Source organism: Cygnus olor, chromosome 17 (genome assembly GCF_009769625.2).
Source record: "Cygnus olor isolate bCygOlo1 chromosome 17, bCygOlo1.pri.v2, whole genome shotgun sequence".
Classification (NCBI taxonomy): Eukaryota; Metazoa; Chordata; class Aves; order Anseriformes; family Anatidae; genus Cygnus; species Cygnus olor.
This window is the reverse complement of record NC_049185.1, coordinates 4624796-4650589: the sequence shown is the minus strand read 5'-3', so window position 1 is coordinate 4650589 and position 25794 is coordinate 4624796. Positions and strand designations below refer to the sequence as shown.

Here is a 25794-nt window from a genome sequence, read left to right as displayed (position 1 = left end):
AAAGGACCTGACCTTTAAATCCATTTTTCCAACACATTCACAACATGCTGGGTAAGCATCTGTACTATCTTTTAGGAACGGTATTCGCAACTGACTCCCTGCTCAGCTTTGAATAGTTGCCCAGTTGCATATGCTTTAAAGCACATGGTCAAAGGAAGGGGATAGAGGTTTGCTAAAAATTTAAGCCAGAAAAAAAAAAAAGGACAACGACATAGTTAAGTGGCTCATTCTCAACTCCCAAAGTTTAAATACTTCTAGCTAGCTCCACCTGGGCTAAAACAGTGTTTTTCCATCCTGGCTAAGACACAGTCAAGAGAAATTTAGAACATTGAGACCCTCTTTGCACAGGACTTCAATTCATTTCTGGTTTCAGGATTCATACAGGCTTGCCCCTGCCCTCATCACCAAACACGTTCACATCCACAGAAAATCTTTCCAGGTTTTGTAGTCAGTTGGCCCCCATGAATTAGTCACTGAGATAAATGAACGCAGACTGTACATTAAGGACAGGAAAACTATGGAATACCGGGAGAGAGAAAGGCATGGCACTGTGAGTAACGATCTAAGAGGACACCATAGCACACTTCAGAGCAATGTCTGAGCCAAAAGCAGGACATTTTAGTTTTCTAATAGTGGCAGAAATGCATCATAATAGCAGTTTTATAATAGAGACAGAAATGATAGCTGCTGCCATTCACAATCAGGCAAGCCAGTTAACCACATACCATAGATATCAAAATCCCACATTTCACAGCTCATCTGGATAAAAATATAAACCATGGCAGAAGTGGAGCGGAAGACCACCTGCAAAGGAATTAAAGATCTTTTTTGAAACAAGGTACATCCACTGCAAGTGCCAAATGCACAATTTAACTACAAAGTAACTTATATGACTGGGCCCACTGCATCATCGGGAATTTCCCCTCCAAGGAGTTGGCATTTCAACAGCCCAAGTAATTCCTAGTGCCGTAAGTGAAAAAGCATTGAAATTTACTAATCATTCATTCTCCTCCTGAATGTTGCAATTTTTCAACTTGCAACACAGCCATTCAAATGATCCATACACATCCGCACACAAGACAGAATTACAAGAAACTTGGGAAGAAAACAAAAGGGAAAAAAAAAAACAAAAAACAAACCTCTCTTTTCCCTACTCCCTGAAATCTTACCCGTGTATCCTCACTGATGTATCCACAAGTGACTTTCTCACTCTTAACCCACAGTTCACCTGCTTGTGCCCTGGAAGAAAAAGAGTGCGTAACATTTACTAACTAGAGTGAACGTGAAGACTACAGGATCAACATTTGAGTAAATAAGGGATGTACCAAAATTATGCATTCAAGGATGACTTGAAGGCAGAGTAGAAATTTATTTGGATAAAAACTGCTCTTTAATCCAAAAGATGTCAAACTGCTGTTCCCTGCTGCATCTGCACACTTGCTTGTCCCTTTGTCATCTCAACAGCAACTGAAGCAACCCTCTTCCGACCTGTTACTAGTTTTTGGGAAGTGAGGTGAAAGGAAAATTATTTGGCATTCACCAGAAGCAGCAAGTGTGGTTGGCTGTCCTATTATTAGTTTCTTCCACCCCAAATCAGACAGAAACCTTTCCCAAACCCATGCTGCAGAGAAAAGTCTACAAGATTAAGAGAACAATAAACTGCAAATGACTTTTCACAGAAGATTCCCATCATTGATCTGAAGTCATAAGTAATAGTACGCAGTCAGAGGAATAGCAGCTGTAGATTTTCACTAACAATATATTCTTTTCATTGATTGATGGAAATGTTAAAAATACTTCAAAATACAAAGCATTTCTCTTTATACTTGCCAGTTAAGGCATAGATTTCTCTGTTACTCTATATATCTTCCTGTATTCAGGAATAAATCATATATAGCACTGACCTGATACCTGCAAATTCCACCTTTTGGGTGACATATGCACATGTGCTGACCTAAGAAAGAATAGTTACAGGTGTTAAAAGAACAATAGGCTCGGAGTGAGCAGACAGATTTGCAAAAGAATGGAAAACATGCTCAAACACAAGACTTCTGCCATAAAAAACATTTAAACCAGAACCTCTTCAAGGCAGTATGGAAAATAGTTTTTAACAGATGCTAAATTTGATTGGATTCATTTCCTTAATTCACTGTCCCTAGAAAAATCAAAGACTGCTCTTTAGAGATGCAGAAACAAACAAAAAAAATCTGATAGTTAATTATTAAGCAATATCATCCAAGGGAGGATATGTTAGCATACTTTTACTTGAAAAACAGCTGGATTTAATTCCTTCCAGAGGTAGTAAATCACTAAAATTCAGAATATGAGAAAAAACTCTCAGCAGCATTTCAGTACCCAAGGCAGTAATTAACGTTACTGCAACAGAGTAGGAAACGATGGAACTTATTTTTTTCTTTAACATTTACATTTATTTCTCCAACTGTAATGTCCTACTTAAAGCTTATGTTCCTCAGGAGTTGCTGGCACTGGTCCTGTTCTAAGTTTTTTTTATTTTGTAAAAAGCTTATTTTCTTTTACAGCAAGGAAAGAAAAACGTACATAACCTCCTCAACCCTGCACATGAGGACAGCATAGGCCTTACCAAACTTTTCTTCAGTCGCCACATATCCCCACGCCCAATATATTGATCTTTAAAAGTCAGCTCCACCAAGTCCAAGGTCACCTCCTGGGAAACAAAAGAAAGGGCTTAGATTTTACTGTTTGTTTCTAATACAGCACCCCTCAATCTGTTCTGCTAAGAACCCAATGCTACAGTGACGGCTGTTCTAGAGAAAGTCAACACTCCTAACAGACACAAGACAAAAAGGAAACCCCATCAGAACAACCACCAGAGTTATGCATGTAGCTGGAACTACTGTGAGCTGCATGAGGTGGCCCAAAAAAGCCCCAAGACTACCTGTTCTACAACTCTCAGAGCAAACTAGAAGCACAAGTGAAACAAATGAGTTTCATTGTTCATACCATTATGGAAACCTAGTTTTCTGCGAGTTTTTGTCTTGTACTGAAGGTAAGCTCTGACAGAAGCCCTTTAGCTAGTTGGACATCTACAAGAGATGCCTCTCTTACAAGGTCCTCTGGTGTGAAATAATGCAAATCCATGCCATGCCCCACTTTTCAGTGGGGCACTTACAGTTTCCTTTCTCTCTGCTTGCTTATCTTGAATTTCTGGAGTGTAAATATAGTTAAAATCTCTAAATCTCTATCAAGCAGGTCCACAGGCTTCAAGAGTGTGGGGATAGTGGGGAGAGAAGAAAGAGTCCCATAACAAACACACAAATAGTGCAATTGCACAAGCCTTATTTTCTTTGGAAAGATGGGCAAAATAAATTTCGATTAAAAAAAAAAAAAGCCTTTTTTACAACACTACTCTAAATAGAAATTCACAGAGCCCCAGTGTGAGCTAAGTGACGGGACAGATGGAAAAAAGTTTCAAAACCACATACCTTTGGGTCAACAACATTCACATGGACATCCTGGTACGGCCGAAGCCGGAACACCTGTGCAACAGTCTGATCCACGCTTATAGTTTCTGCCACAAAAATGAGAACAGAGAAAAGAACTTATGGAAAAGGTTCCAGGTGATTTGCAAGTACAAAAACAACATATTAAGGTTGATGTGAAACACTTTGGGCCTTAGCAAAAGACAACTTCTTTCAACTACTGCCCAATTTAGAATTCATTAAAATCAAAGCAGGGGAGATAAGTGAAAAGTCTAGTCTGAATTAATTCCTGCAAGAAGAAAAGACACATAGCCAGTCAAAGAATACAGGAACAAAAATGTAAGGCTTTTTTTTTTTTTTTTTCAAACTCTCCCTCACATTAACTCAACCAAAAGCAGATTTAAAGTTGGCTATTCACTTTCTGATAAAAATTATAACCCTTCCATCCCAAACTAGACAAAACACTGGTCTTCTTAAAAAGTTGAAGTACATGCATTACTCAATCACAGATACAGTCCAATCACACCACCGTTTGTGATTTTACTATGCATACCATGAGCCTAGAGTTTTACCTTTCTGTAAATCTTCCTTCAGTGACTTCACTTGTAGGAGCAGGGGGCTAGCATGCAAGAAAGAAAAAAGGTGGATGAGTTGAGACACCAACAGTCTACTCTGGCTAAATCACTTTCAAAACTGTTTAGTAACCCAGAGCAGGAGATATGCTAAACATAAACATTAATGTTTTCTGGAAAGCTTCAATACACCATCCTCTCTGCCTGTCACCCTGTGATGTTCTTCATACCTATTATAACCATAAGATACTCTTTAGGTAAAGATGATACTCTAAATGGGGAAGTAAGTCACACAAGATCTCAGAATCTCATACAGGTATACTCCTACTCTTCAGATATAGGCTGCAGTATAAACAGCTTCATAATGAAGGTCTATGTTTTTATAGCAAACAAGGAAGCTTTAATTTTGCCTATAGAATGGAAGACTAATCATTAGGTAACAGCAGCTCTACAAATAAGATAAAGACATGGATGACCTCTCCACATTCAGGTGCTACTTGCCCTATGAAAGGTCAGCAAGCACCAAACACAAAAAATTGCACAAACTTGGAGGAAGAGCTCCCACTACAGTTAACCCCTTTATTTTTATTCAGAAGAAAAAAACAAACAGACATGGCAGCCTCCTGAAGCAAAGTTATCCAAGTCTAAAAGAATTTTATCCTCTAAATTTCTAAAAGAAATTTATCCTCTAAACCTAGAAGCTGCTGAACATGAACGTGCCCCATTCAATGTTCTAAGCACACTCCACTAATAAACAGCAGCAAAAAGAGAATTCACCTGTATTCATCATTGGGATGTGCAATTTCCACAACATCTCCCAGCTTGATTTGAAGAAATACTTTAGGATTCACCACCAGTTCATCATCTTCAAGATATAAATGAACGAAGAAAACTACAGTAAACAAATATACAGCAAACACAGATACTTGCAAGTTTATACACACTAACTTGCTCTACATAAATTCACTAGCCCAGGATTAACACATTCCTAATACGCCACATTCACTACACGATACGTCCCCTGTGCAGCCGCTGCAGTCTGGCCACTGCACGTTAAAACATTTAAATACATTAAAAGACAAGTGACAAAACAAAAGGGAAAGAAATAAAATAAAGTGATTTTATTTTACAGCTCCAATTTCATTCTGTTCTGACAAATAAATGTAATTTTATTCTACCTTACTATTAGAAAAGAGCCTTCCACACACTGACTGGTGATACTGCTACAACAAAATTCCATCTTCGCTGTTTTGTTAACAATATCAGCAAATCGGTTCATTGATTTCAAATAAGTAAGAAAGTACTGGTCTCACTGTTAAGAGCCACAAGATACTGACCACTGCCTCCAAAACCCTTCTTGTGTATGACGAGCTTGTACACCTTGTTGGTTCTCATCTTGAATTCCAGTTCTTCTCAGCTGCTTTGAGTAAAAACAGTTGAAGACATCTTGCATATCTAATATGGAAATGGAAATAAACATAGACAAACATCTTATTACAAAATTATTCTTTACACTCTCTGTGTGAACAAAGGGTGCTGTATCACCGCATGGTCAAGAACACCACACCTGAAAGGCTGACACATTAGACAGTTTATAAACGTCAAACTAAAAGCTTAGAAATTATGTCTCTTCTGTCAGCACTACTATCAGAGAGATAGCACTGCTCTCTGAAGATCTACCTTTTGTATTTCAAGGACAAATTCCTAACCTTGCGTTAAATGCAGTAAAGTGAACACCCAGACTTACACCCACTGCCAACTATATCTTCTGTTTTCGTCCTTCTACTGCGCGCTCTTGTGCCACAAGGGAGTTCCCCCACTTTCTCGCGTCTTTTTCCACGTCTTTCGCAGACGCTGGATTCCACACCTGGCTCATTCCACATCGGTGCCGCACAGCTCCGGCCAGCAGAGGGCAGCTGTTCGCCCAGATGAGGCCAAGCAAACATTTGCTGCTTTGGCACTTTGTATTAAACATTTCAATTGCATCAACGACCGCGTTTTTTCTTCCTGCTGCTTGAAATGGAAGCAGAGCATACTTCGACGGAGAACCTTTACTGCTACAATGTACTTTTTTTAGAAGGGTACTTAAACCGAAAACTATCAGTAACGAGATTCTCTTCGGTAACAACTACAGACGCATAATTACAAGACAAGTTTTTCTACTTCTAACGCATGTTTGCTATAACTGTGTTCTCACAGGGTGCGCAGAGGCTCTTATATCAAACCGAGGCGCGCAGAGCAACCTGGAAGCAGCCCTCCCGAACAGCGGAGCGGAGCTGCACGCTGCCAGCCCCGTTACGAGGCACACACGCAGGGCAGGAACAAGCCGTGCGCCCGGATCGTTCCAACAAACTCCCTAGGACCGAGGAGCTCTACACGAGCGCCGCCGGGCCGCAGCACTGCGCTCCCCAGACGGGCGTGCAGCGAGCAGGGCCGGTGCCGGCCAGCCCGTCCCGGGGCGCTCAGGGCCCCGCTACGGGAGCGCGCAGGCCGGCGGCCCAGCTTCTCACCTAGCCCGGCGGCAGGCGCGGCCGTCCCAACACCGCCCGGCGGCCGCTACGGGACGGGGGAGACGTCCACCGAGCCGCCCCCCCCGGTGGCGGGGCGCTGACCTGCTGCTGCTGCTGCCGCTGCCGAGCCCCCGCCGGGCGCCACCGCCCCCAGCCCCCCGGGCACCGCAGGGCCGCTTCCGCATCCGGGGCCCGGCGCGCGTCAGGTACCGGCCGCTACCGAGCCGGGCTGGAGGCGGGGCCGTAGCAACGGCTGCGTGCCCGGCTGCGCGGCCCGGATGGGGAAGTGAGGTCAGAGGGAGGGGGCGGGAGGAGCGAGCGGGGCCGCCGCAGGTAACGGGAGCGGGGTGCGGCAGCGGGTGGTCCCCGGCGGGGGGGGGCGGCCCGGCCGGGACGGGCTGGGGGTGTCCGGGCCGCCTTGGCCAGGGTCGCTGTGATCCGGGGCCCCTCGCCTCGCCCCGCCTGCCCCCTGCACGGGGCCGGGGCCGGGGCCCTGGAGGGGCTCGGAGCTGCCCGAGGCTCCGGGGGGTGCCCAGGGGCCGGTAGGGAACAAGCGAGGCGCCTGCAGGAGCCGGCCCCGGGTCCTGCGGGCGGCTGCGGAGCGCGTTGGTTGTAGGGCAGGAGGAGGGGGAGGAGGGGTGATGCCAGCCCCGAGGTGTGCGAAAAGACCCCTCAGCAATCCCTGCCTGCCCGTGTGCGCTGCTTTTGTTGGTGAAGCCTTTGCCTGGATGCTCACACGTTTCTCAGCTCTTCTTTTAAGAAAAATAGCTGGATGTATCATCGTTAAACACACATTTGAATCCTGAACAATGAGACCTTTCTCTTAGTCTCAGGGTTATTCCTTTCTATGTTGAGTTAATGTTGCTTTCATGTTCAGGGTAAGCCGTAAAAAGCTCCAGACAACGGACCCCCCGCTGCCCTGATGCTATCAGCTGGGGTGGAATGTCGCCTTGATTCTGCCGCCAGCGGTGTAACAGAGGAGTTCTATGCGGGACTGCCAGCCAGCATCTCCACGGAGCTTATGGCTGTATCGGAGCCTACCGTTGGATTAGATGCAAAGGCTGACGTATCGACACCTGTGCCCGCATGCAGCAGCAGCCTGTCATCTGAGCATCACGGGACTTCTGGGGTAGAAGACTTTTGCCAGAAGACGGAGGAGCCGGATGATATGGTCAGAGTGATTTCTCAGGGGCCAGCAGAATCCCGTCCTGAAGAGTTAATGACGGACAGAGGCCTTGAAGAGGATGAAAAAAACAAAAGACAAAACTTTAGGGAACTAGACTGCTCTGGTGGTGGATACCTGCAAGAAGATAAAGGGGCGCAAGATGCAGAGGAGAACTGTGCTGAATGCTGTGCTTTAACACCTGGGGATTGGTCAAAACAAGTAAGCAAACAGCAAAAGTCATCCCGGTGTGATATTTTGCATTTAAGGTTATAATGACAAGGCAGAGGACTTTTTGGTTTCCTATTATTTATGTTTTCCGTCACGTGTGTCATTACTTAGGTTATCACAGGCCCAGTGAAAAATGAGAGTATATTTTAGTAGACCAACAGTATTTTAAAATACCAGGCTTTGCTAAATCCTGATGGAATGTTAGGAGGCAGGTATGTAACAATGAAGAACAAAACTGGTGACTAAAGCATCCTTACCCAGTGTCCATGTTCTGTGGGTACAGTGTATTTCACAGGTACCATCCTTGGTCAAGGTACTAATCACTGAATAATAGTTACTTCAGTCTGGTCATAGTGATTTCATGATGCAGTCTAGCATTTAAGTTTTCTATCTAAAAATAAAGATTCCTCTTCATTTTTAGAATTATCGTTTGTAATGAGGCAAGAGTTCACTGTTAATGTTCTCAAAACAAGAATCTCTCATGGTCATGGTTTGTTTTTTCTCCCCTCTGGCAAAGACTGATGATAAAAATAGTACTTCTAGGCAAAGACTTGCTGGAAAATGTGCCAAATACTCTATTAAAAATTCAAGAGTCGTAAAACTCTTTATTAAAAATTGAAATTTTTAGTGACTCTTGGTCAGTTTTCTTTAACTTGTCAAAAGTTTTCACAAACACAAAAAGAACATGGAGGAGAAAAAAGGTATTGTGACTGAACGTATACCAGCCAGGAAATAAGGTGCACAGTTTACAATTATTACTGGATGTTGCATAATACCAAAATACTTTCTGGTTTTGACTCTTATTTTTTGATTACCGTTTGATTTATTTGAAGAGTTATGAAAATAAAAATCATTAAATGTTCCATAGTCAGTTTTCCTAGATGACCTTTCACATATTTCAAATGTGCAGGTAGCTTGGTGGTGAGGTTTTTGATGATTTGCTTCTTTGTTTTTTTCCAAAGCAGGCCTAGGTTGCATGTTCCTGGGTTTATGTGTTTTTGAGCCAAGAAAAGGAATGGTACAAGGCAAGTTCTACTAAATAAAAGAAAAGGTGTGCACCTTACCAGAGGCATGCAGGACTGGTCTGGGGATGTGAGATAGACTTGGAGACTGGATTATTCTTCTGACACTCACATTTGCGACAATTTCCATTTAAGCCACTTATATTTTAGTTGCTTGCATGGGAAGACTTTACTGCTTCTAAATACAAATCTGTTCTGGATGCATCACTGTGTAACAGTGAGGTGCTGTTGGTTGATAGGACCAGAAAGGAATGGCAGGTGCTTGTGTGAACTAGTTGCAAAGCAAGTCTGCGTCTGTGCAAGGGCTGAGGTTTCAGTGTGCTCTGAGGCTTCAGGGTGTTTGTCCTATTGACCCAACCAACGTAGATGAGCAGGTACGGTCCCTGAAATGTGCAAAATGTTTCAGCAAATTGATTCAACTCCACTAATACTTTTGTCCTGTTTCAGGAGGATCCTCACCTAAACCAGCATAAGCCTAAGTCTTCAAGAAGCTGTTGCGCTGAAATAGCAGGATCTCTGAAGAACAAAGGTGCATTTTTAGTTCTACATCCCTATCTGCTCCCTGCTTCTCTCACAGATGCCTTTTTGTTGATTTAAAATTGATGAACGATTGTAAGAGAGCTCATTTACTTTGTTCTATAGTAGAAGCTATTACCCTGTGTAGTTTGAACAGTATCAAAACTTAATCCATTGCTTTTTCAAAACAGCATATGCACTTTCCTAAAGACCTATTATGTAAAAGACGTTTTAGTTACTTCACTGGAGTACTTATTTACCCCAAAGCAGAAGCTCTTTTTGTTAATAGCAGATGTTTTGCATTTCCTTATGCTTCATAGCTGGACTATATACATCTTTGCTATTACTACACTTATACCTCAATATGCCTAGTTTGATATTAGAGGAATCTGAAAAATACAGGTCTTTGGATGTCTCCTGCTCATGTGGAATGTGTGTATTGAAAAGGATTGAGTTTGTTATATTAGTTTATGGTGGGGTTGTTTGTTTGCTTTTTTTAAGGCTCGTATTAGAATTGCTAGCATCAATTCTCAATTGACTTTGAATAAGTTTTGATAACCAAGGCTACACACAATATTGTGTATAATGCTAAGAGGAACATAGTAAGCTGAATGCTTTCTCCATACAGTGTATGGTGCTGATTTGTGTTATTTTTCTTATGCAGAAGAAAACCAAGCAAATGTTCAGGTGACAGCTGAAACTCTGCCAAAGCCCACTGAAGACGTACAAGGTATGAAGACTGATGGGACTAGGATATTTAGTAAAGCAGAATACCAGAATGACAGTGTGAGTCGAGGTCTTCCACCTGATAGCAATGAATGTCCAGATGTAAACACAGTCATGGCCAGAGCTGGGGTTTCAGAAACCAGCTCGTTAGATTTTTCAGAGCCTTTAAAAGTAATGGACATTGAAACAACTACAGAACCACAACAAATAAGTGAATATAATGGGTTGAAAGCCCATACTGACATGTCATTGAGAACAGGTGGCAATGTTGTATCTATTTTGGAGACTAGAAAAGATAAGTTACCCAGACAAAGTCCTGTTAATGAATTTAGTACATCACTTGCTAATTGCCAGACTTATCAGCAGGATGAAGAAAACAATGCTCATGACTTCTGTACTGTTCCTCTACCTAAACAGAATGAACTTGGTAGATTATCATCAGTAGAAAGTGGTAGAATGCTCTCCATAGAAAGTTCTGAAGGTTTATGTTCAGTTCTGAAAAGCATCTGTTATCTGGACTCTAGAAAGATGTTGCTAGAAAATAATAGTATTGCAATGCATAAAATTATCAATGAAACCCCAAAAAAGTATCTTCCTGAAAACATGGAAAGTCAGACTAATTATGATCATGGAACTGGGTTTGTAGAAAATTGGACCTATGCATCCATGCCATTAGAGCATCTCTCAGTGGTAAGGAACAAAGGATTATCTAGTGCTCAAACTGATCGTAGGGAAGAAAATGATAATATAGGTAAATATTACAGCTTTGAATTTGAAGAAGCTGCTGAAACCCAAAGGAAAATTGCTGTGGGAGGTAACATTGAAGCTGGTAGCTTGCCTGAAGCTCCAGAGGATGCTAACTCTGAGCATGGTCATTCTTCAGTTTTTAGTTCTATTCCTTCATCTTCTGAGGATTTCTCAAAAGAAAAAATAAAAGTGGTCCCATCAGAAGTTGATAAGTGGAAAAAGGACCACTGGCAATTCTCTATCAGTGACCTATGCAAGGATGGTGCAAAAGAAAATAGACTATTGAAGGAAATGAACAGCATTACTTCCCATGAAATTAGACAGACAGAGGTATGCATTTATAATGCCTACAGTAAAATTTCTCCTCCCAGAAGCCATAGCTGTCTGGACCATACTACCAAGCTAGAAAAAAGGTCACCTGAGGTACAATTGTTTGAAAAGGAATCTGAGAGTAATACAAAGTCAGAAGAGTTAGCTGGCAGTTTAGTTGACACTACAGAAGCCAATAGTAATGACACTTTGTCCACTGGCAAAGAAACTAATTTGATTTGTACACTAAATGTAACTCTACCGCCTGTTGCACAAAAATCAAGAGAACCTCACTGTAATGAGTGTCTTCCTTGTACTACTTACGAAGTTGCAAACAGGGATAAGGCTCAGGATAGTCTATCTGGAAAAGAATCAGTTGGTGCTTCTGGGACAACAGAGGAACAAGTTGCTGAATTTGTACTTCATAGAGACAGTTTCGAGTCTTCAATAAACCCCAAGACTTTTGATGCACCTAATATGACAAGAAAAAATTCCCAAAAGTCTTTAGCAGGGAATATAGAAAGTGTGGACACTGGTTTAGAAAATGAACATAGTGACACATGGCATTGTAATAATCAGAGCGTAAAAGACCAGCATACAGTTGCCAATACTTCCTGTACTTTATCAGGGAGTACACATATAGACGATGCTCTCCCAAGCAGTCGTTCTTTTAAGGCTGACGTTGAGATGAAGATTGAAGAAAATGATAGTTTGGAAGGAGAAGCTTCACCTGGATGTAATGGTAAAAAGGCTATCGTCTTTCTGGAAGAACGCTTCCCTTTGGCATGTGGATCTCTTCCTTCTGAAGATTACTTGGGCAACAGAGATGTAGTTCTGCATGGGATAAATGACATTTCCACAGCAAAAAACATGTTTTGCTCAACTTACACTGCAGAGGAACCTACTGCTACCTTGGTAGGAGATGAGGTTTCAAATAAGAATATGAAGGTTGGAAATGTGAAACAATTTGATCTTTATAAAGTAACAGATGTCAGTGAAATTATTTGTGGCAAAGATGAGGCAAAAGAACAAATTAGCATGTGTGCTCTCCAGACAGATGAATTTGATAAAATAAGAACTGTGAGCTCTCCAAAGGCTCCTGAATGCAATTGGAGAAGTAAGACTAGTGAACAGCTATTAGTCAGATATTTGAAAAAAAAAAAATGTGTTCATAATTTTGGATTTTGCAACTCTCCATTAGGCCCGAAGATGAAAGAACTAGGCACATATGAGAAGAAAGAAGTGTCATCACTCACAGCTAACCCTTCTGAGTATAGCACTTCAATCTGTGATTGTCCGTTACTCAGCAATGTGAATATTCAAACAAGACATGCTACCAAAACAGAAAAGACCCTGTGTCCAATGGAAAATCAGTTTCTTGCACGTCAAAGTGAGTTTAATGGCCCAGTTCCAGGCAGCAAGCATCTAGAAAGTTTAAACAAACCACCAAACACAGGTTTACAATCTATGGCTACTTCTGTGGAAGAAACTAAAATATCAATTGTCTCTAGTCAAAGTGAAGAGAAACTGTTAAAAAAAGGCGATGACCTGCCTCCGTTGGTTCATAAATATGTAAGGGAAGATGGTTTTCAAGGAACTGTAAAAGAGAAGGTAGTGGATTTTGACTCTTTAAATGGTATAAGAAATGCAGACACTTCAGGATGCATGGGCTTCATCAGTGATCTAATTCAGGTGAAGACAACAGAACTAAAAGAACAAGAAAACAGATGTGGAAGAGAAGGTAAAGAAACTCTTGAAGAAAGCCTTTCTGACAGTAAATCACGATGTGTTCTAGCTGTGAAAGACATGGATGTGACCCTACCAGAAGGTGGTGACTGTGGACAGAAGTTTAAGAATGCATGTGTAGAAGAGAAGATTGAAAGAGAAATAGCTCCTAGAAAAAAGTTGCCCATACGTTCTTTCCTTGATGGAGATTTCCGATGGGCTTTGTTAGAAGGTTCAAAAGAATCTGGTAGCAAAATAGTCCCTGTCAGTACTGAGAATTGTGAAAATGTTTTTGAAGAAATCCCAAGATCTAACCTAAATTTTTCAAAAGAAGGAAAAAATACTACAAAGCTTGCACACTTAGCAGGTATCAGTCTGTGTTCAGAAACTGTGCAAGACTGTCAAACTGAAGATGCACCTGACACAGAAATTTCACCAGAATTCCAATGTAATACTACACCCCCATTTTATCCATCTATGAATATACTATCAAACAGTTGCAAAGAATCATCACCAAATTGTGTTTGCCATGAAGTGTGTGTGCCTTACAAATTAAATGCACAGAGCAAATATAATGTAAAGAAAATTACAGGATGTCAAGACACTATACCAGTTTATTCAGTTTGCAAGGAAAATAAGGCTTTAGGTTCAGAGAAACTTGATCAAGTAGAGAAATGTCAGGCACTGAAACGAAAGAAAAAGTATGAGGAGATGGAAGTACATTTGTCAGACATGGCACAACAAGAAAAGAAGTCGGAATACCGAGTGAAATCAAAAGTAACACTGCAACCAAGCATATTGGACAGTTCTGAACTTTTATGCAGTTCTTCAACTGAGTTGGTGATGGCAAGAAATACAAAGTTTGAAGGTCCTTCAGAGGAGATTTTTGCTTTTAAAAGCAACGAAAATAAACTACATAGCACTTTACAAGAACTCAAAAGGCCAAAGATTACCCCTGATACAATTAGTTCACAGTTTTTGAAGACTCAGGATTCAGAAATGAAAAACCTGAACCTTAATTTAAGCTATAATAGAATTCCTGGTGCCTTTGGAACAACAAATAAATTAAGAGGACCTCTTCCATTAAAAAGACAGCCTAGAAGGACGTGCAAAAAAGTTCCCGCTTCGTATCAAGTAGAAACTGTAAGAAAAATGAAAAAAATTAAAAGTTCAACTTTTTTGGATGCTCCCTCAGAAATGCCCCCTAACCAGGAAAACACACTCCTCAAATCTTTATACTTTACATATAAACCACCAACAGTGGAAAAGGAAATAGCCATGGGATTTGTACGTATGCCAAGGCCCTCTGCCAAGAGGTGCAATTTGTTGAACAGCTTGAAATGTAGAAAATGTACCAAAGAATCAGCATTGTTGAGCAAGCTTTCTGCAATGGCTAGCAAACTACTGGCACCTGCCAAAAGCATCCATAACATAGAACCACTGCCATGTTCTTCTGAAATCCTTCCAGTGGCTGTGCGGTACAGCCAACGTAGATCTAAAAATCTATTGGAAGCTTTGTCTTGCATTAACAGGAACTTACACTCACGCTGGGCTGACAGTTGGTGTACCAAGATGTTCAGCTTTCAGTCTTTGGCACTTTATCCTGTAGGATCTACCAAAATATCTTTTTTAGACTTGAGCAACAACTCTCCATCCTCTTTCTTGGATACCCCGGTTTTACCAATTTCTTTTCACATAAAATTGGACTCCAGTCCTGTGACAGACCTAACAGGGATTACATCTCGGCACTCAGGACATCACAGACCAGTTTTGGGAGAAACGCCGGCACCACCTTCGAAGTGGACATTCTCTTTTCTCCTGTCTCAGAGCTGTTTGGATGCAGCAGCTTTCAAGGAAGATTCCAGTCTAGATAATGAGCTGCCTTCCCCTCTCTCTGTAACAACCCCAGGGGCTGTTGCCCTTCATCCCGACCACAGAAGAAATGCCGTAGCTGAAAGAACGGGAAGTTGCTCCATGCTTGGCCTTCACACGGTGTTAGCACTTTCTTCCCCAGGATGTTACAGGATTTGGACGAGAAGAAGAAACTTAACCAGTCGTATTCCTACTGTCCAGAGACTATTTATATCCCAATTCACACAGGGTTTGAAAGGGGCAAGGTATCGAACTAATGTATCAGATGACCTCGTCTCTTCCTTGCCATACTCCTTGGGCAGGGCCCTATCCTTATGGAGTCAGCATGGTCCTGCCTGTCCCTCCGAAATCACTCCTCTTCATTCCAATCACTGCAAGTGGCAGCCAAGTGTGGGCATCGAGAACAGGTAAAACCCATCAACTTATTTCTGAGAATAAATATGTATAGGGTATGTTCTTGCTCCTTTTTGGGGGGAGAGGGTAATTGGAGCTTGTGTTGGAGGGTCAGTGTCCCCCATTCCAAATCTACACATTCTGCTCCAAAAATGGCGCAGCGTGGAAGATTCATCCCTATGGAACAGTCTGTTAGCTGAATTTAAATATATTTGCCTTCGCTTCTTTAATACTATCCTCTTTGGGCAGAATGACTAACTCTATTTTCTTCTCCTATGCCAAATATACACACGACAATATATAATGCAGAAAGGTGAGCTACTAAATTAGTTCTATTCAGACTGACTGCAGAGCAACTGGATTTCTGAGGTAGGAGAGCTTTTTTCAGAGGTCTGAGCCATAAGTGTCACTTGAATGACTGTAAAGTATTTAATATCAGGTTAGGGAGAATCCTAATGGGGGTGAGAATTCAGTTAAATCTTTAATCGTATTCCATAACTGTTCTATGCTAATTGAAACCTCTTTACATGTGCTATGCCTTTTGATAGTATGTGCTAGATGTATTGTTGGCACAAGCAAGCATAGCTCCATTTCAGGTCGGTGATAAATTGTTGTGATTTCTGTCCTTCTCAATATGAGTGGGAAGAGGACTGAAGTCTAGTTTGCATATCTCGCTTAACATTGTTATCTGCATTTGAGATCTGTTTGCTGAGAAACAGAATAAGAGAAGAGGTTCCTAGTTCTGGTAGGCGATTTTTTGCTTGCACTTGAGCAAACATTTTGCCTTTTATGTATCAGTTCTGCTACCTGAGACACCACAGGACAGTTCAGTCCCTGATCTCGCAGTCTTAAGATTCCTGGACAGAGTTATAGGTTCATGAGTGCTGCATAAAAACCAATTCGATCAATTCTTGTTTAAAATTGCAGTGTCTAGAGAACTGTTGAATTTGGCTTACCTTAGTTATATATAATTCATGCTGTGTTTTGCTTTGTGTAAATGGAGAACGTATCTAAAAGTTTAAGTATACTGATCGCTAGTATAATTCTTGCGTCTACTGAAAAGGTTTGAGTGAGCATATGAAAGAGCTACTCCATTCTGGGAGTTCTCTGCACTAAAAGATTGAAGTTGAATAATAGCATAGAGACAACTTTGCAGCATATTCTACTGGACTGAGTTTTCTAGTGTATAAATTAGTACCCTGGAAGTAAATATAGCAGTAAACTACAGTTTGAGCACTCAGCTTAAAATAAGACTTTGTTGCACTTTTTGAAAACAAAACAAAACCCCTACTTTTTAAAACTTCCATCCGAGTATGGGGTAAAATTATTATTTTGTATTGTTGAGGCATGATATCCTTGCATTGTGAGATTTGAACTGAATTATGCTCATGTTTTCTCCTGTAATTAAGTCTACAGCTTGCTACAGCATATCCATGTAACTAAAATGTAAGAGGACTTAATTCCTTGACATAAAGGATAATTTTAAAAAACAAATGTTTTGCTATTAGTGATCTTTATTCAAAAGGGAGAGAAGCCAAATCAAATCTTATCACCCTAAGTGAAAAATACCCAAAGTTAAAATACCCTAAAACTCAGTTGGTATTTTCTTCTTAAATACCTTTCAAATATATATCCCTATATGTACAGATACGTACTAGGTAGACTTAATTATTGCATTGTCCCACTCGGATTTTCTTTAAAGTGAAGTTACTGTATTGCGTTTAAGGCAGTAAGTTTAAAAGAATGTTCCCAGAAGTTTGAAGTGCAGTAAGTAAATCCTATTCTTAAAATAAATAGACAAAAAGCAAAATTGAAGGATTTGGATATAAAACAATTGAAAGAATAAAGCCTAGCCTTTAAAATATTTAACACCAATTTAGATTCCATTTTTCTAGAGATTGATAGCCTGTTCTCATCAACTAATAAGTCTTATTTTTCTTAACATATTAACAGGAACAGTGACAAAAGGATAATTGGGTATATCTCTTTTAAATTTGTGTGTATTCAAAAAAAAAATATAATCTCCTATGAAAGAAATGTCTGGCATGTAAATGTAAGAATACAAGAAATAGGTGTGCAGTATAAAAGTATTTTCAGCTCCCAGTATGACAAATCTCTGCTTGTTTTAAGATGGTTAAAAATCAGAAAAACTAAAAAGTGGCTCCTAATTTTCTGCAGGCCATTTTCTTCTGGAAGAGAGTTTGTCCACTTTAAATGGTTTCATTCACTGTCAGTTTTAAATAACCAGGAAAACAAGGAACTAGGATAGTTCTGCCTAATATCTTGTGCTGTTACTTCCACTGCCAGTAATAAAATATTCTTTAATTGAAATCCTTTTTCTAATTAATGCTTATTTGGATTCAAAATTTCTAAAGTGTGTTTTCCTCTCTTCTTGTAAATTATTTTTTTTTTGAATTGCACAAAGCAGTTAGCTCAGCCTGTAGCAAAAAGTACTCTGATGCATTGTTGGTGCAGATTCCAGTGTTGTTGGGATAGTGAGTAAGAACACTGAGAAATGAAATGTTACAGTTCTGATATTTAATGACAAATACAAGAAATGGGTCTTTCCAGCCTCCTTATATACCATCTTATCCGTGCTGCCAGCATGGTTGATTTTGATCTATTTTTTAGCATTCCCGTCTGTCTGTAACAGTGAAGTACATTGAGCTGCTAGTTTGGGAGAGCAGCAAGTGGAAGATTTGCTATTTGATGTAATAAAAGCTGTTCCAACTGACTCATTTTTCTTGCTGTTAACGGTATGGACACAAAGTAAAGCTTAATGTTAAAAGACCCAAAGATGCTGTGCTGATTTTTATTTCATAGAATTATGGTAATTACCAACCCTTACAGAAAGGCTTTTTGTTATTCCAGTCAATTAAGAGTTTTCCACTAAAATTATGGGAGTTAGAGACGGTAGAGATTGGGTCTTAAGGAAATCATTCTTTGCACTTGCTGCTGTTTCACAATAGGCTTTTTGATTTAGTGGACAAAACCTTTATGGTTTTTGTTTAATCTGAAAAGCTAGGGTTTTTGAATGAGGAATTTAGATTTACGTGGTATTAGTCCAAAAGGTGTAATTACTTGTCTCCCTCTCTGTGCTTTTATTTCCTTATCACTACCATTTTTAAGTGAAAGTAGGATTATTTCCCTAACAAGCTGTCAGTGAAATTTTGTTGTTAGTGGACTAAATGGCAGATGTGGCTTACTCTTGTATGGTTTTAGTCTTTCTTCCCCTTGCCATTCCCAATATTAGTTTTTTTTTGTGTCTTACAATCTGGTTTATATTAAGGTATTTTTCCTTCATCTTTTTTTATAAAGTATATCTAACTTCTTTTTTTTGTTGTTGTTGGTTTTTTCTTATTCTTTTGAACCAGCTATGCCATGTTACCGCACTTACCTGTACAGAGTATGGAAGCACTACAGACTGTGGGTGGTGAGATACCGTGAGTGTCTTGACTTTTGATATTTATTCGAGTAGTGCGATCATAAATTTTCTTAGAAAGAGACATCGTTTATGTCAGTTTGGCTTTCAGTTTTTGGCAGTTCAAGAATAGCTTTCTGATTAAAGTTCTAGAGAAATACACTGACCGGATCATGTCATGGGGGAGCGTAGAGGAGCATTCACACAAACACCATGTAGATCACTGTACAGAACAATGCTGTTACTTTCAAACATGTTGTGTCACTTACTATGAAATACGCATGTAAAACTGCAGAAGCTTTTTTTCTTACTTGGATATATGTTCTTTCTGCTTGAGGAACTGGAGGGTAGGTGCTGATACTTCCTTCTACTCTTTTTCAGTGTTGGGATGGCAGAGATAAAAGCTATCTTTTAAATTTATCTGTGAACAAAAAGTACTAAATTAATAGCTGTGCCAAAGAAATTTGGTGACAGAAAAGGAGAATTAATCATTTTCTATCTGTAATGACCAAATAGAGCTATAAACTGTTTAACTATATGGAAAGGAAGAGTGGTTTTAAAATTAGATGTTCAAATATACTCGCAATTTAGTTTTGGTATACTTGCAACCTGCAGGAAGTTTTTGGCTGTATTTATGTAGTGGAGAAAGTGTTTACTTAGGTAATTTCTATGAACTGCATTGTTTTTGTGCCCATATTGTAATTTAGGAACATCATATGAGAGCATGGGATGATGTTGCAGCATAAATTAGGTATTAATCTACATATATTCCTTTCTTCCTCTGTTACAGTGTGGAACCTTCATTCCTTCTTCCATTACCAAAGTCTCGCTCACTTCCAGAAGCATTGCAATCTACCCCCAGGCTTCCAGCATCTGAACTCCAGGTCCCTGCCCTTGATGAAGCTAATACTTCCATTCCGGCCTGTTTTAGATCTCAAGATAACACAGAACTGAAAAAGGTGAGTTCATTTTAGATTTGTACGTATCTCAGACTCTGGTTCCCTAGGACTTGAAGTTGCTGCTGCTGAATGTTACCTAGTAAATGGTAAACGAGGGGGAGAAAATAGGCCCCTACTCCTAGTCTGTGCTGCTTTCTTGTTTTCAAGCAGAAAGAAGGTGGCCAAACAAAGAGGAATAGAAAATTTTTATTCTATAGATAATGTATACTTAACATAAAAGGGAATTTGGTTAACTAGCATGGTAATTCCTTCATCTTAATTTTTTTTTCTCCCTTCCCCCCCAACCCCAAGACTGAGCCAGAAAAGAGGCCAAAGAAAGTCTCACAGATCCGAATCAGGAAAACTGTTCCTAAGCCAGATCCTAACCTTACTCCAATGGGACTACCCAAACCAAAAAGGTAAGTCATATGTTTTAAATAGACTTATACTAGCTTCTGATGTTTACATTTCCTGCATAATAATGTAAATATTTCAATAAATGCTTCTCTTACCACAGCTATTTTGTACACTCCCAGCTGAGTAACACCTGATGATTACTTCTGGTATAAGATAAAAGTATAGGTCTTTAAACATAACCATTTTCAAGTGAGAAAGGATGAATAAAGGGCTATTGGATATGAACGAATGTCTAGTTTTTAGGCAAAACTTGAAACTCTAACCTGTGGTGGAATGATTTTCTAAAGAAGTTTATACTGATAAACAAGCATTGAAAATAAATCTTCCTACAGTGCACAGTGAGACGAAGACTTATCAGGAAGTTCTGCTGATGCAAATTATGTTGGAGTTCTTCACTGTCCTTTCTTTTCCTGTGGTATATGACCTTAGGAAAGCATTAGTACGTTGTAAATGTGGGTAGTCACAGTGCCAAATATTTATAAAGCTTTTCCAATCGGTCATCTATTATTTTGTTCATTTCTGTCTTGAACAGAAGTGCCAGCTTAGACAAAGAAATGCATTTCTTCACATATGAGGTTGATAATTAAATGTTTATTACTAAGTTTTAAAATCAGTCTCAAGAGATGAAACATTAATGTGCTAAACTTTCTTTTCTTAGCTTCCACAAAAAAGTGAGGTGTGAATGGATTTCCCTTTCTTGTTTTGAGCACCATTATTTCAAAACATCATAGTGTGCTAGAAGGAGCACCGATCTCTGCAGAAATGACAAGTCTTGACCCAGATGTTTTAAAAACACCGTATGAAATGAGGTACTTTGGGACCTCATTTTTCATTCCTCTCTGTACCCAGTTAGTCTAAAATTCTGTTTTATTTAAGCATAGAAGGCAAACAGGTTTTGTTTCTAGTAAATCTGCTTGTTGTGAAGAGATGCTTTTTTAAATTCTTGATTTGATTTGTTCATTACTTTTTCAGGCTTAAGAAAAAAGAATTTAGTTTAGAAGAAATTTACACAAACAAGAACTACAAGTCCCCTCCTCCAGCCAGGTTGGTTCTGCTTCCTAATGAGAACACTAAGATGAATGTCGGTTGTTGGTGAGGAGATTAAACGTGTCTGATAATCTAAGGAGGAGTTACATTTGAAAAATTGCTCTATTTCACAAAGATAAGGAAACTTAATTAAAAATTAGTATCTTTTTTTATTTGGATGGAAAGCAGTGAAAGAGAATATGAACTAAGAATTTGCAGTTATCTGAGTTTGTGTATTTTTTTCATCTATTCTTTCATTACAGCCTCCATCCAAGTACAGTTCTTATTTTTTCAGAATTAAAAGGCAACTCATTATTCTTTAGAATCACAAGAATAACTCCTTAAGTATAGCACGACTATCAAGACAAGTATGTCTTTTAGTGTTCAAATCTATTTATTCTGTAAAATCAAGGGTCTACAATTGTGTTTTTGAACTGAAATACAAAGAGATTCAACCCAGATGTCTATGCAACAATAACAAATTATATAGCTAGCAGTATAAATGTGCAGTTTTCTGAAGTGTAAGCTGCAGATAAATATAGATTAGAAGGGATGTGGAGGGGCTGTAAAAATGTAAAAGTTAAAAGTGTGTTTACTTGGGTTACGGAATGAATCAGTCTCCCTGTCTTTGTAAGGTGGTTAACTGCTTCTGAAGTGTTCATGAGCTCTGTCTTTTGCTTTTACCAGGGGCTTGGAAACAATCTTTGAAGAGCCCAAGGAGAAAAATGGACACTTGATCTCTGTCAGCCAGCAGAAGAGAAAGCGGATTCTAGAGTTTCAGGACTTCACTCTTCCTCGGAAGAGGAAGGCACGAGGCAAAATCAAAGCAGTGGGTAGTTTCACCCGAGCAAAAAAAGCTGCACTACAAAGTGCAGAGTTAGATGCCCTTCTGAGTCAAAAGCTAATGGACCTAGAAGCCTTTTTTGCAAAGGAGGCTGAGCAGGAGCAGGCGTCTGTCATCCAAGGGAGCCATTCAGCTGAATGTGGTCCAAATCAGCCACTTTAGTATTTTAGTCCTTTGGGGAGAAATCTACTGACTTCTTCATACCTTACTCTACCACTCTCTTCTAATACCTGATGATAAGTTATTGGCTGTGTCCCTCTTTAAGGTGCTATTTTTTATTTTTTTTAATGCTACTGGAGGGATTCTCTTAGGGTCCCTGTGTGAGTGTAACACAGCCATGTTAAGACTTACCTTCCTTCCCCACCGTCTGGAAGTTATAGCTAATGTTTAATGATGTTTAACGACCTTTTGAGGGTAGAGTAGGAGTATAAAAGACAAAGTAGTGTATCGTCAGTGATGCTAGGACTCTGTACTCCAAAACATTTGCACATTTGAATCTGCTGTTACTACTGTAATGGCTATTTTGAACAACCTGACAGAAGAGATACGGTGTTTGGTAAAGATAAGTTTTAACAAACATGTTCTTGATATACCACTAACTTTTTAATAATTAAAAGTAGCAGTCTGGGCTTGCTTTCAATTATTTCTTCCTTCTGTTTACTTAGAAGGTTCCTTCTGACTTTCTGTGCCCTTCCTGGCTTCAGGCAGCAGAAGCCCCACATAACTAGAATTTAAATAACTTGCACTTTGTATATATTTGTTTATTTGCAGTATGAGGACACCTTTTAACATGATCTGAGATTTTTTAAAGAATAATATTTTCAGAAAAGAAGGTGCCCAGTGCTAATTTTTCCCCAATAGCAGAGTAAGTTTTTACCTAATAGGCTGATGCTTTATACCTCTTCTCCAGAGGCAAAGCCCATGAGGATGTTAAGTCGCAGGATATGCAAGTAGAGCTTTTAATTTAACTGAGCTGAGCTGCTGCATAGTGGAAACACCAGCAAAATCTTTGGTTCTCATTTTTAAGTGATTTTAATTTCAGTAAAAATATCAGCTTCATTTTAACACCAACAGGAAAAAAAATCTGTTTTGATTTTTTAAAAACATTTTAGTTTCACAATCCATATAGCTCAACATTAGATGTCCTTTGTACAGCACCGTTGTACATAATAGCTGGTGCTGTACAAAGAGCCTCCTAGCATGTCAGAAGCATTTTTTTTTTCATTATGTGAGGCCATTTGTAATTATCTGATGCAGCACTGGGCAATTTCTCAGCCATAGCTTTTAAAGGAAGAGAGCTCCCTTCTGGAATAACTTCTGTTAAACCTACTTGAAGCATGATTCAAAATGAATGCTAGCTGCAGTACAGGTAATTTCTGTCCTTTAGTGCCTATAGAAGTTATTCATGCAAAGCTGTCATTGCTGGGATGCTCGAATTTAATTAGTCTATTCTTTTATTTGTCACTTAAAACTTGCACTTTCTTATTTACCTGCCCATATAATGAAATTCCTATTCACCTTCAGAATGAGCAAATATGTAGTGGGTAGGTATTTTAATCAAGTCCCAGTAAATGTAGGACTGAAATACCATCATTATCTTCTGCTGCTCTGCCATTTCTGTTACTGGCCTAACAGGAAACTCAAAATTAACACGCAATCTGTTGAATTCCAGAGCTTTGAAAGTAGAGAGATGAAATACTCTGTGCCTGAGTCTTGAGAGAAATGTATTCTGGGTTTGTTTTGCTCTCAGCTTACGTGCTGGGATTCCTGGAAGTTTACATTCTTGTTTTGGAGGCTAATTATCTTTAATTAGGAAGACTGAAGAAAAGAGAAGAGTGCAGACTTAGTGCTGTTTGGGTTTGGGGGATAAAATAACAAGGTAGGCAAACTTTGAACATATTAACATACTATTTCAGCAGCAAGGTCTGGTTAACCTATTTGAGCTGCTGTAGAACATTTTAATTGATCCTCTTTATTTTTATAAAAAGAAATACCTAAAAAAAAATAAAGGTCAACCACCTTTTCAAAAAATATTTGAAACTTTCCCTACGTTGGTTTATTGCCCAAATATCGACTGGCTGGAAGCTGTAGCAAGAGTGATGTGTGTGTGTGTGTATGTATGTATATGTGTGTGTATATATGTATGTGTGTATATACATATATATAACTTCTTATGGTTTTAATGCTGTAGAATGGGATTGTGGCACAGTGTTAATTGACCTTCTATTAATATGGCAGTCTTCTAGTGCTGTGACACAATTGAGCTGTAACCTCACTGGGGCTTTAAAAAAAACAAGCATATGGGTGAGGAGGGAGGAAACTTGGGTCCAAGCACAGTTCATACCTCTAGTGTGCTTCAAAACATGGAACTTGTTGTTTTTTCCTTAGTGTGTGGGTTGTTTTGTTGTATTTTTGTCTGCTTCCTTGCTCTGCCTTATTTCCGATTGCTTTGAAATAACACGATAGCTTTTTAACAGTTACAGGAGAGGGAGCAGAGGAAAGAAAATACCAGATTTTTATTTACAAAAACTGAAGGAGTTAGAAAATGATGTAGCAGTTTCCTAGCTTGTCTCACACCTTAGAGTTTGTGGAAACCCAGATACACAGCATTATTCTGTTTTGGTTTAGTATTTGTATGATAGAGATGCAAACTAACTAAGACAAAGCATCTTTTTCTTCCTCCCCACACACCCTTCAGACACAGATGTCAGTCATTCTTGTGCACTTTTCCTTTTTTTCCCCTCCCACTTCTTTCCTTACTTACAACACTCACGGAACAGTCTTGTTCCTTGTGGCTGCTGCTTTTAACTGGGAGTGAGGATGGTGCAAAGGTAGGTATTTGCCACTCTGAGCTGCTTCTGTCTCAGGTAATTGAAGGAAAAAAAAATATAGAGGAGGCATATTTTGGGGTCTTAAATACTTCCTTAGCTGAAAGATGTGTACACTTGCCTTTTCGTAGAGAGAACCCACTCCAGTGAGGATTTTTTTTTGTATCATCATGGAAAGACATTGTATATATTGCTCACAGAATGCTGACTAGAGCAGCATGAGAATTGCAAATTGCCAGGTACCATCAGGTAGCAGTATGTTTTTCAGAGCCAGGCAGCTTTTTGCTAAATTTGCTGGTTATGGGAGGTAGAAGGATCACTTTCCTAAAAACAAAATCTTACTTTCATCATGCTACAATTGGAGCAGCTAAGGCTACTTTATATGTGTTGCAAAGTTTGCCTGACTGTCCTTGTGGCTGCATACATTTGAGTTCTGATGCTTGCTGATTTTCTGCAAGCAGTTTTCATTTATTGTATTTCATTTGAGATGGGCCTTTGGTATATAATGTTTCAGGTGCTCTTCTAGAATATGGATGCTAACTGTGGATTAAATGTCTATATGATGCTATCATGTCAACAAATAGCTCAATGAGAATTTGTATGCCTGTGCCATTAGCCTCCATCATGCTCTTGGCATTTTATTTCTGTTCAATATTGTGTGAATCTAAAATTTTATTGTTTCTTTTGTGTGTGTTTTTAATTTATGGAAATAAATTTTTCTGAGGAACTTTCAGCCTTGTATTAGTAACTATGCATGATACTTCTGTCTTACAAACATGGTGGGAAGAGGTTGACACCATTAAGTAACGGGGTGAGCTGTTAGGGAGCCATGCAGCAGCAATTCAACACTGCAACGTTCAGCTGTAGCTATATTTTACCAGGACAGACATGGGGCATTGTAAACACACTCCTAACTACTATTTACATTGCTGAGACAGGATCCATTTCTTAAGGCAGTAGAGTAGTACCATCCAGACAGCACAGACAGTACCCACTAGGCTTCAAAGCTGGAAGAGGCCTGTGGTTCACACACTGCAAGTCTGTGCGAGACATCAACCTACTGCTTTTAAACCG

At 39.6% G+C, this 25794-nt stretch overlaps 3 protein-coding genes across 21 annotated transcripts in view; 1 reads left to right on the top strand and 2 right to left on the bottom strand.

The window, feature by feature from the left end:
- Positions 1 to 7424, bottom strand: part of DEPDC5 (DEP domain containing 5, GATOR1 subcomplex subunit) — a 47022-nt gene extending 39598 nt beyond the window's left edge. For 13 of the 16 annotated variants that reach the window (XR_005825072.1, XM_040576941.1, XM_040576950.1 and 10 more), the window contains exons 1-9: positions 6660 to 6791; positions 5371 to 5490; positions 4811 to 4898; positions 4034 to 4080; positions 3465 to 3550; positions 2603 to 2686; positions 1905 to 1954; positions 1170 to 1239; positions 726 to 804 (exon numbers count right to left, since the gene is read on the bottom strand). Coding sequence is in view for 15 of the 16 variants with exons in the window: in XM_040576941.1 (XP_040432875.1) it covers positions 726 to 804; positions 1170 to 1239; positions 1905 to 1954; positions 2603 to 2686; positions 3465 to 3550; positions 4034 to 4080; positions 4811 to 4898; positions 5371 to 5428 (562 nt within the window). In the remaining variant the exon portion in view is untranslated. Of the gene's footprint in view, positions 1 to 725; positions 805 to 1169; positions 1240 to 1904; positions 1955 to 2602; positions 2687 to 3464; positions 3551 to 4033; positions 4081 to 4810; positions 4899 to 5370; positions 5491 to 5780; positions 6193 to 6230; positions 6486 to 6659; positions 6792 to 7229 lie in introns of those variants that run through there. The other 3 variants (XM_040576943.1, XM_040576944.1, XM_040576945.1) reach the window with 3 other exon arrangements.
- PRR14L (proline rich 14 like) lies at positions 6844 to 24763 on the top strand. 3 transcript variants are annotated; one of them, XM_040576938.1, is made up of 9 exons: positions 6844 to 6876; positions 7421 to 7927; positions 9406 to 9487; positions 10139 to 15260; positions 18621 to 18689; positions 19458 to 19626; positions 19918 to 20024; positions 20995 to 21066; positions 21736 to 24763. In XM_040576938.1, exons 2-9 carry the CDS (start codon positions 7466 to 7468, stop codon positions 22052 to 22054), a joined length of 6402 nt encoding a protein of 2133 aa, XP_040432872.1. In that variant the 5' UTR covers positions 6844 to 6876; positions 7421 to 7465; the 3' UTR covers positions 22055 to 24763. The 3 variants fall into 3 exon arrangements, with proteins under 3 accessions (XP_040432872.1, XP_040432874.1, XP_040432873.1); XM_040576940.1 differs by lacking the exon at positions 6844 to 6876 and having other exon boundaries at positions 7466 to 7927; positions 10139 to 10204; positions 12458 to 15260; XM_040576939.1 differs by lacking the exon at positions 6844 to 6876 and having other exon boundaries at positions 7466 to 7927; positions 10139 to 10204; positions 11585 to 15260.
- Positions 18959 to 25794, bottom strand: part of LOC121079545 (melanotransferrin-like) — a 28962-nt gene continuing 22126 nt past the window's right edge. The window contains exon 22 of one of the 2 annotated variants that reach the window (XR_005825077.1): positions 18959 to 19088. The gene's annotated coding sequence lies outside the window, so the exon portion shown is untranslated. The remainder of the gene's footprint in view (positions 19089 to 25794) is intronic. The other variant, XR_005825075.1, reaches the window with a different exon arrangement.

Excerpts from the sequence above, each read along its gene's own strand:
- PRR14L (XM_040576938.1), top strand. The coding sequence starts at position 7,466 with ATGCTATCAGCTGGGGTGGAATGTCGCCTTGATTCTGCCGCCAGCGGT. Across the intron at positions 7,928-9,405 it reads CTGGGGATTGGTCAAAACAA|GAGGATCCTCACCTAAACCA; the intron begins GTAAGCAAACAG and ends GTCCTGTTTCAG. Across the intron at positions 18,690-19,457 it reads ACTGTGGGTGGTGAGATACC|TGTGGAACCTTCATTCCTTC; the intron begins GTGAGTGTCTTG and ends CCTCTGTTACAG.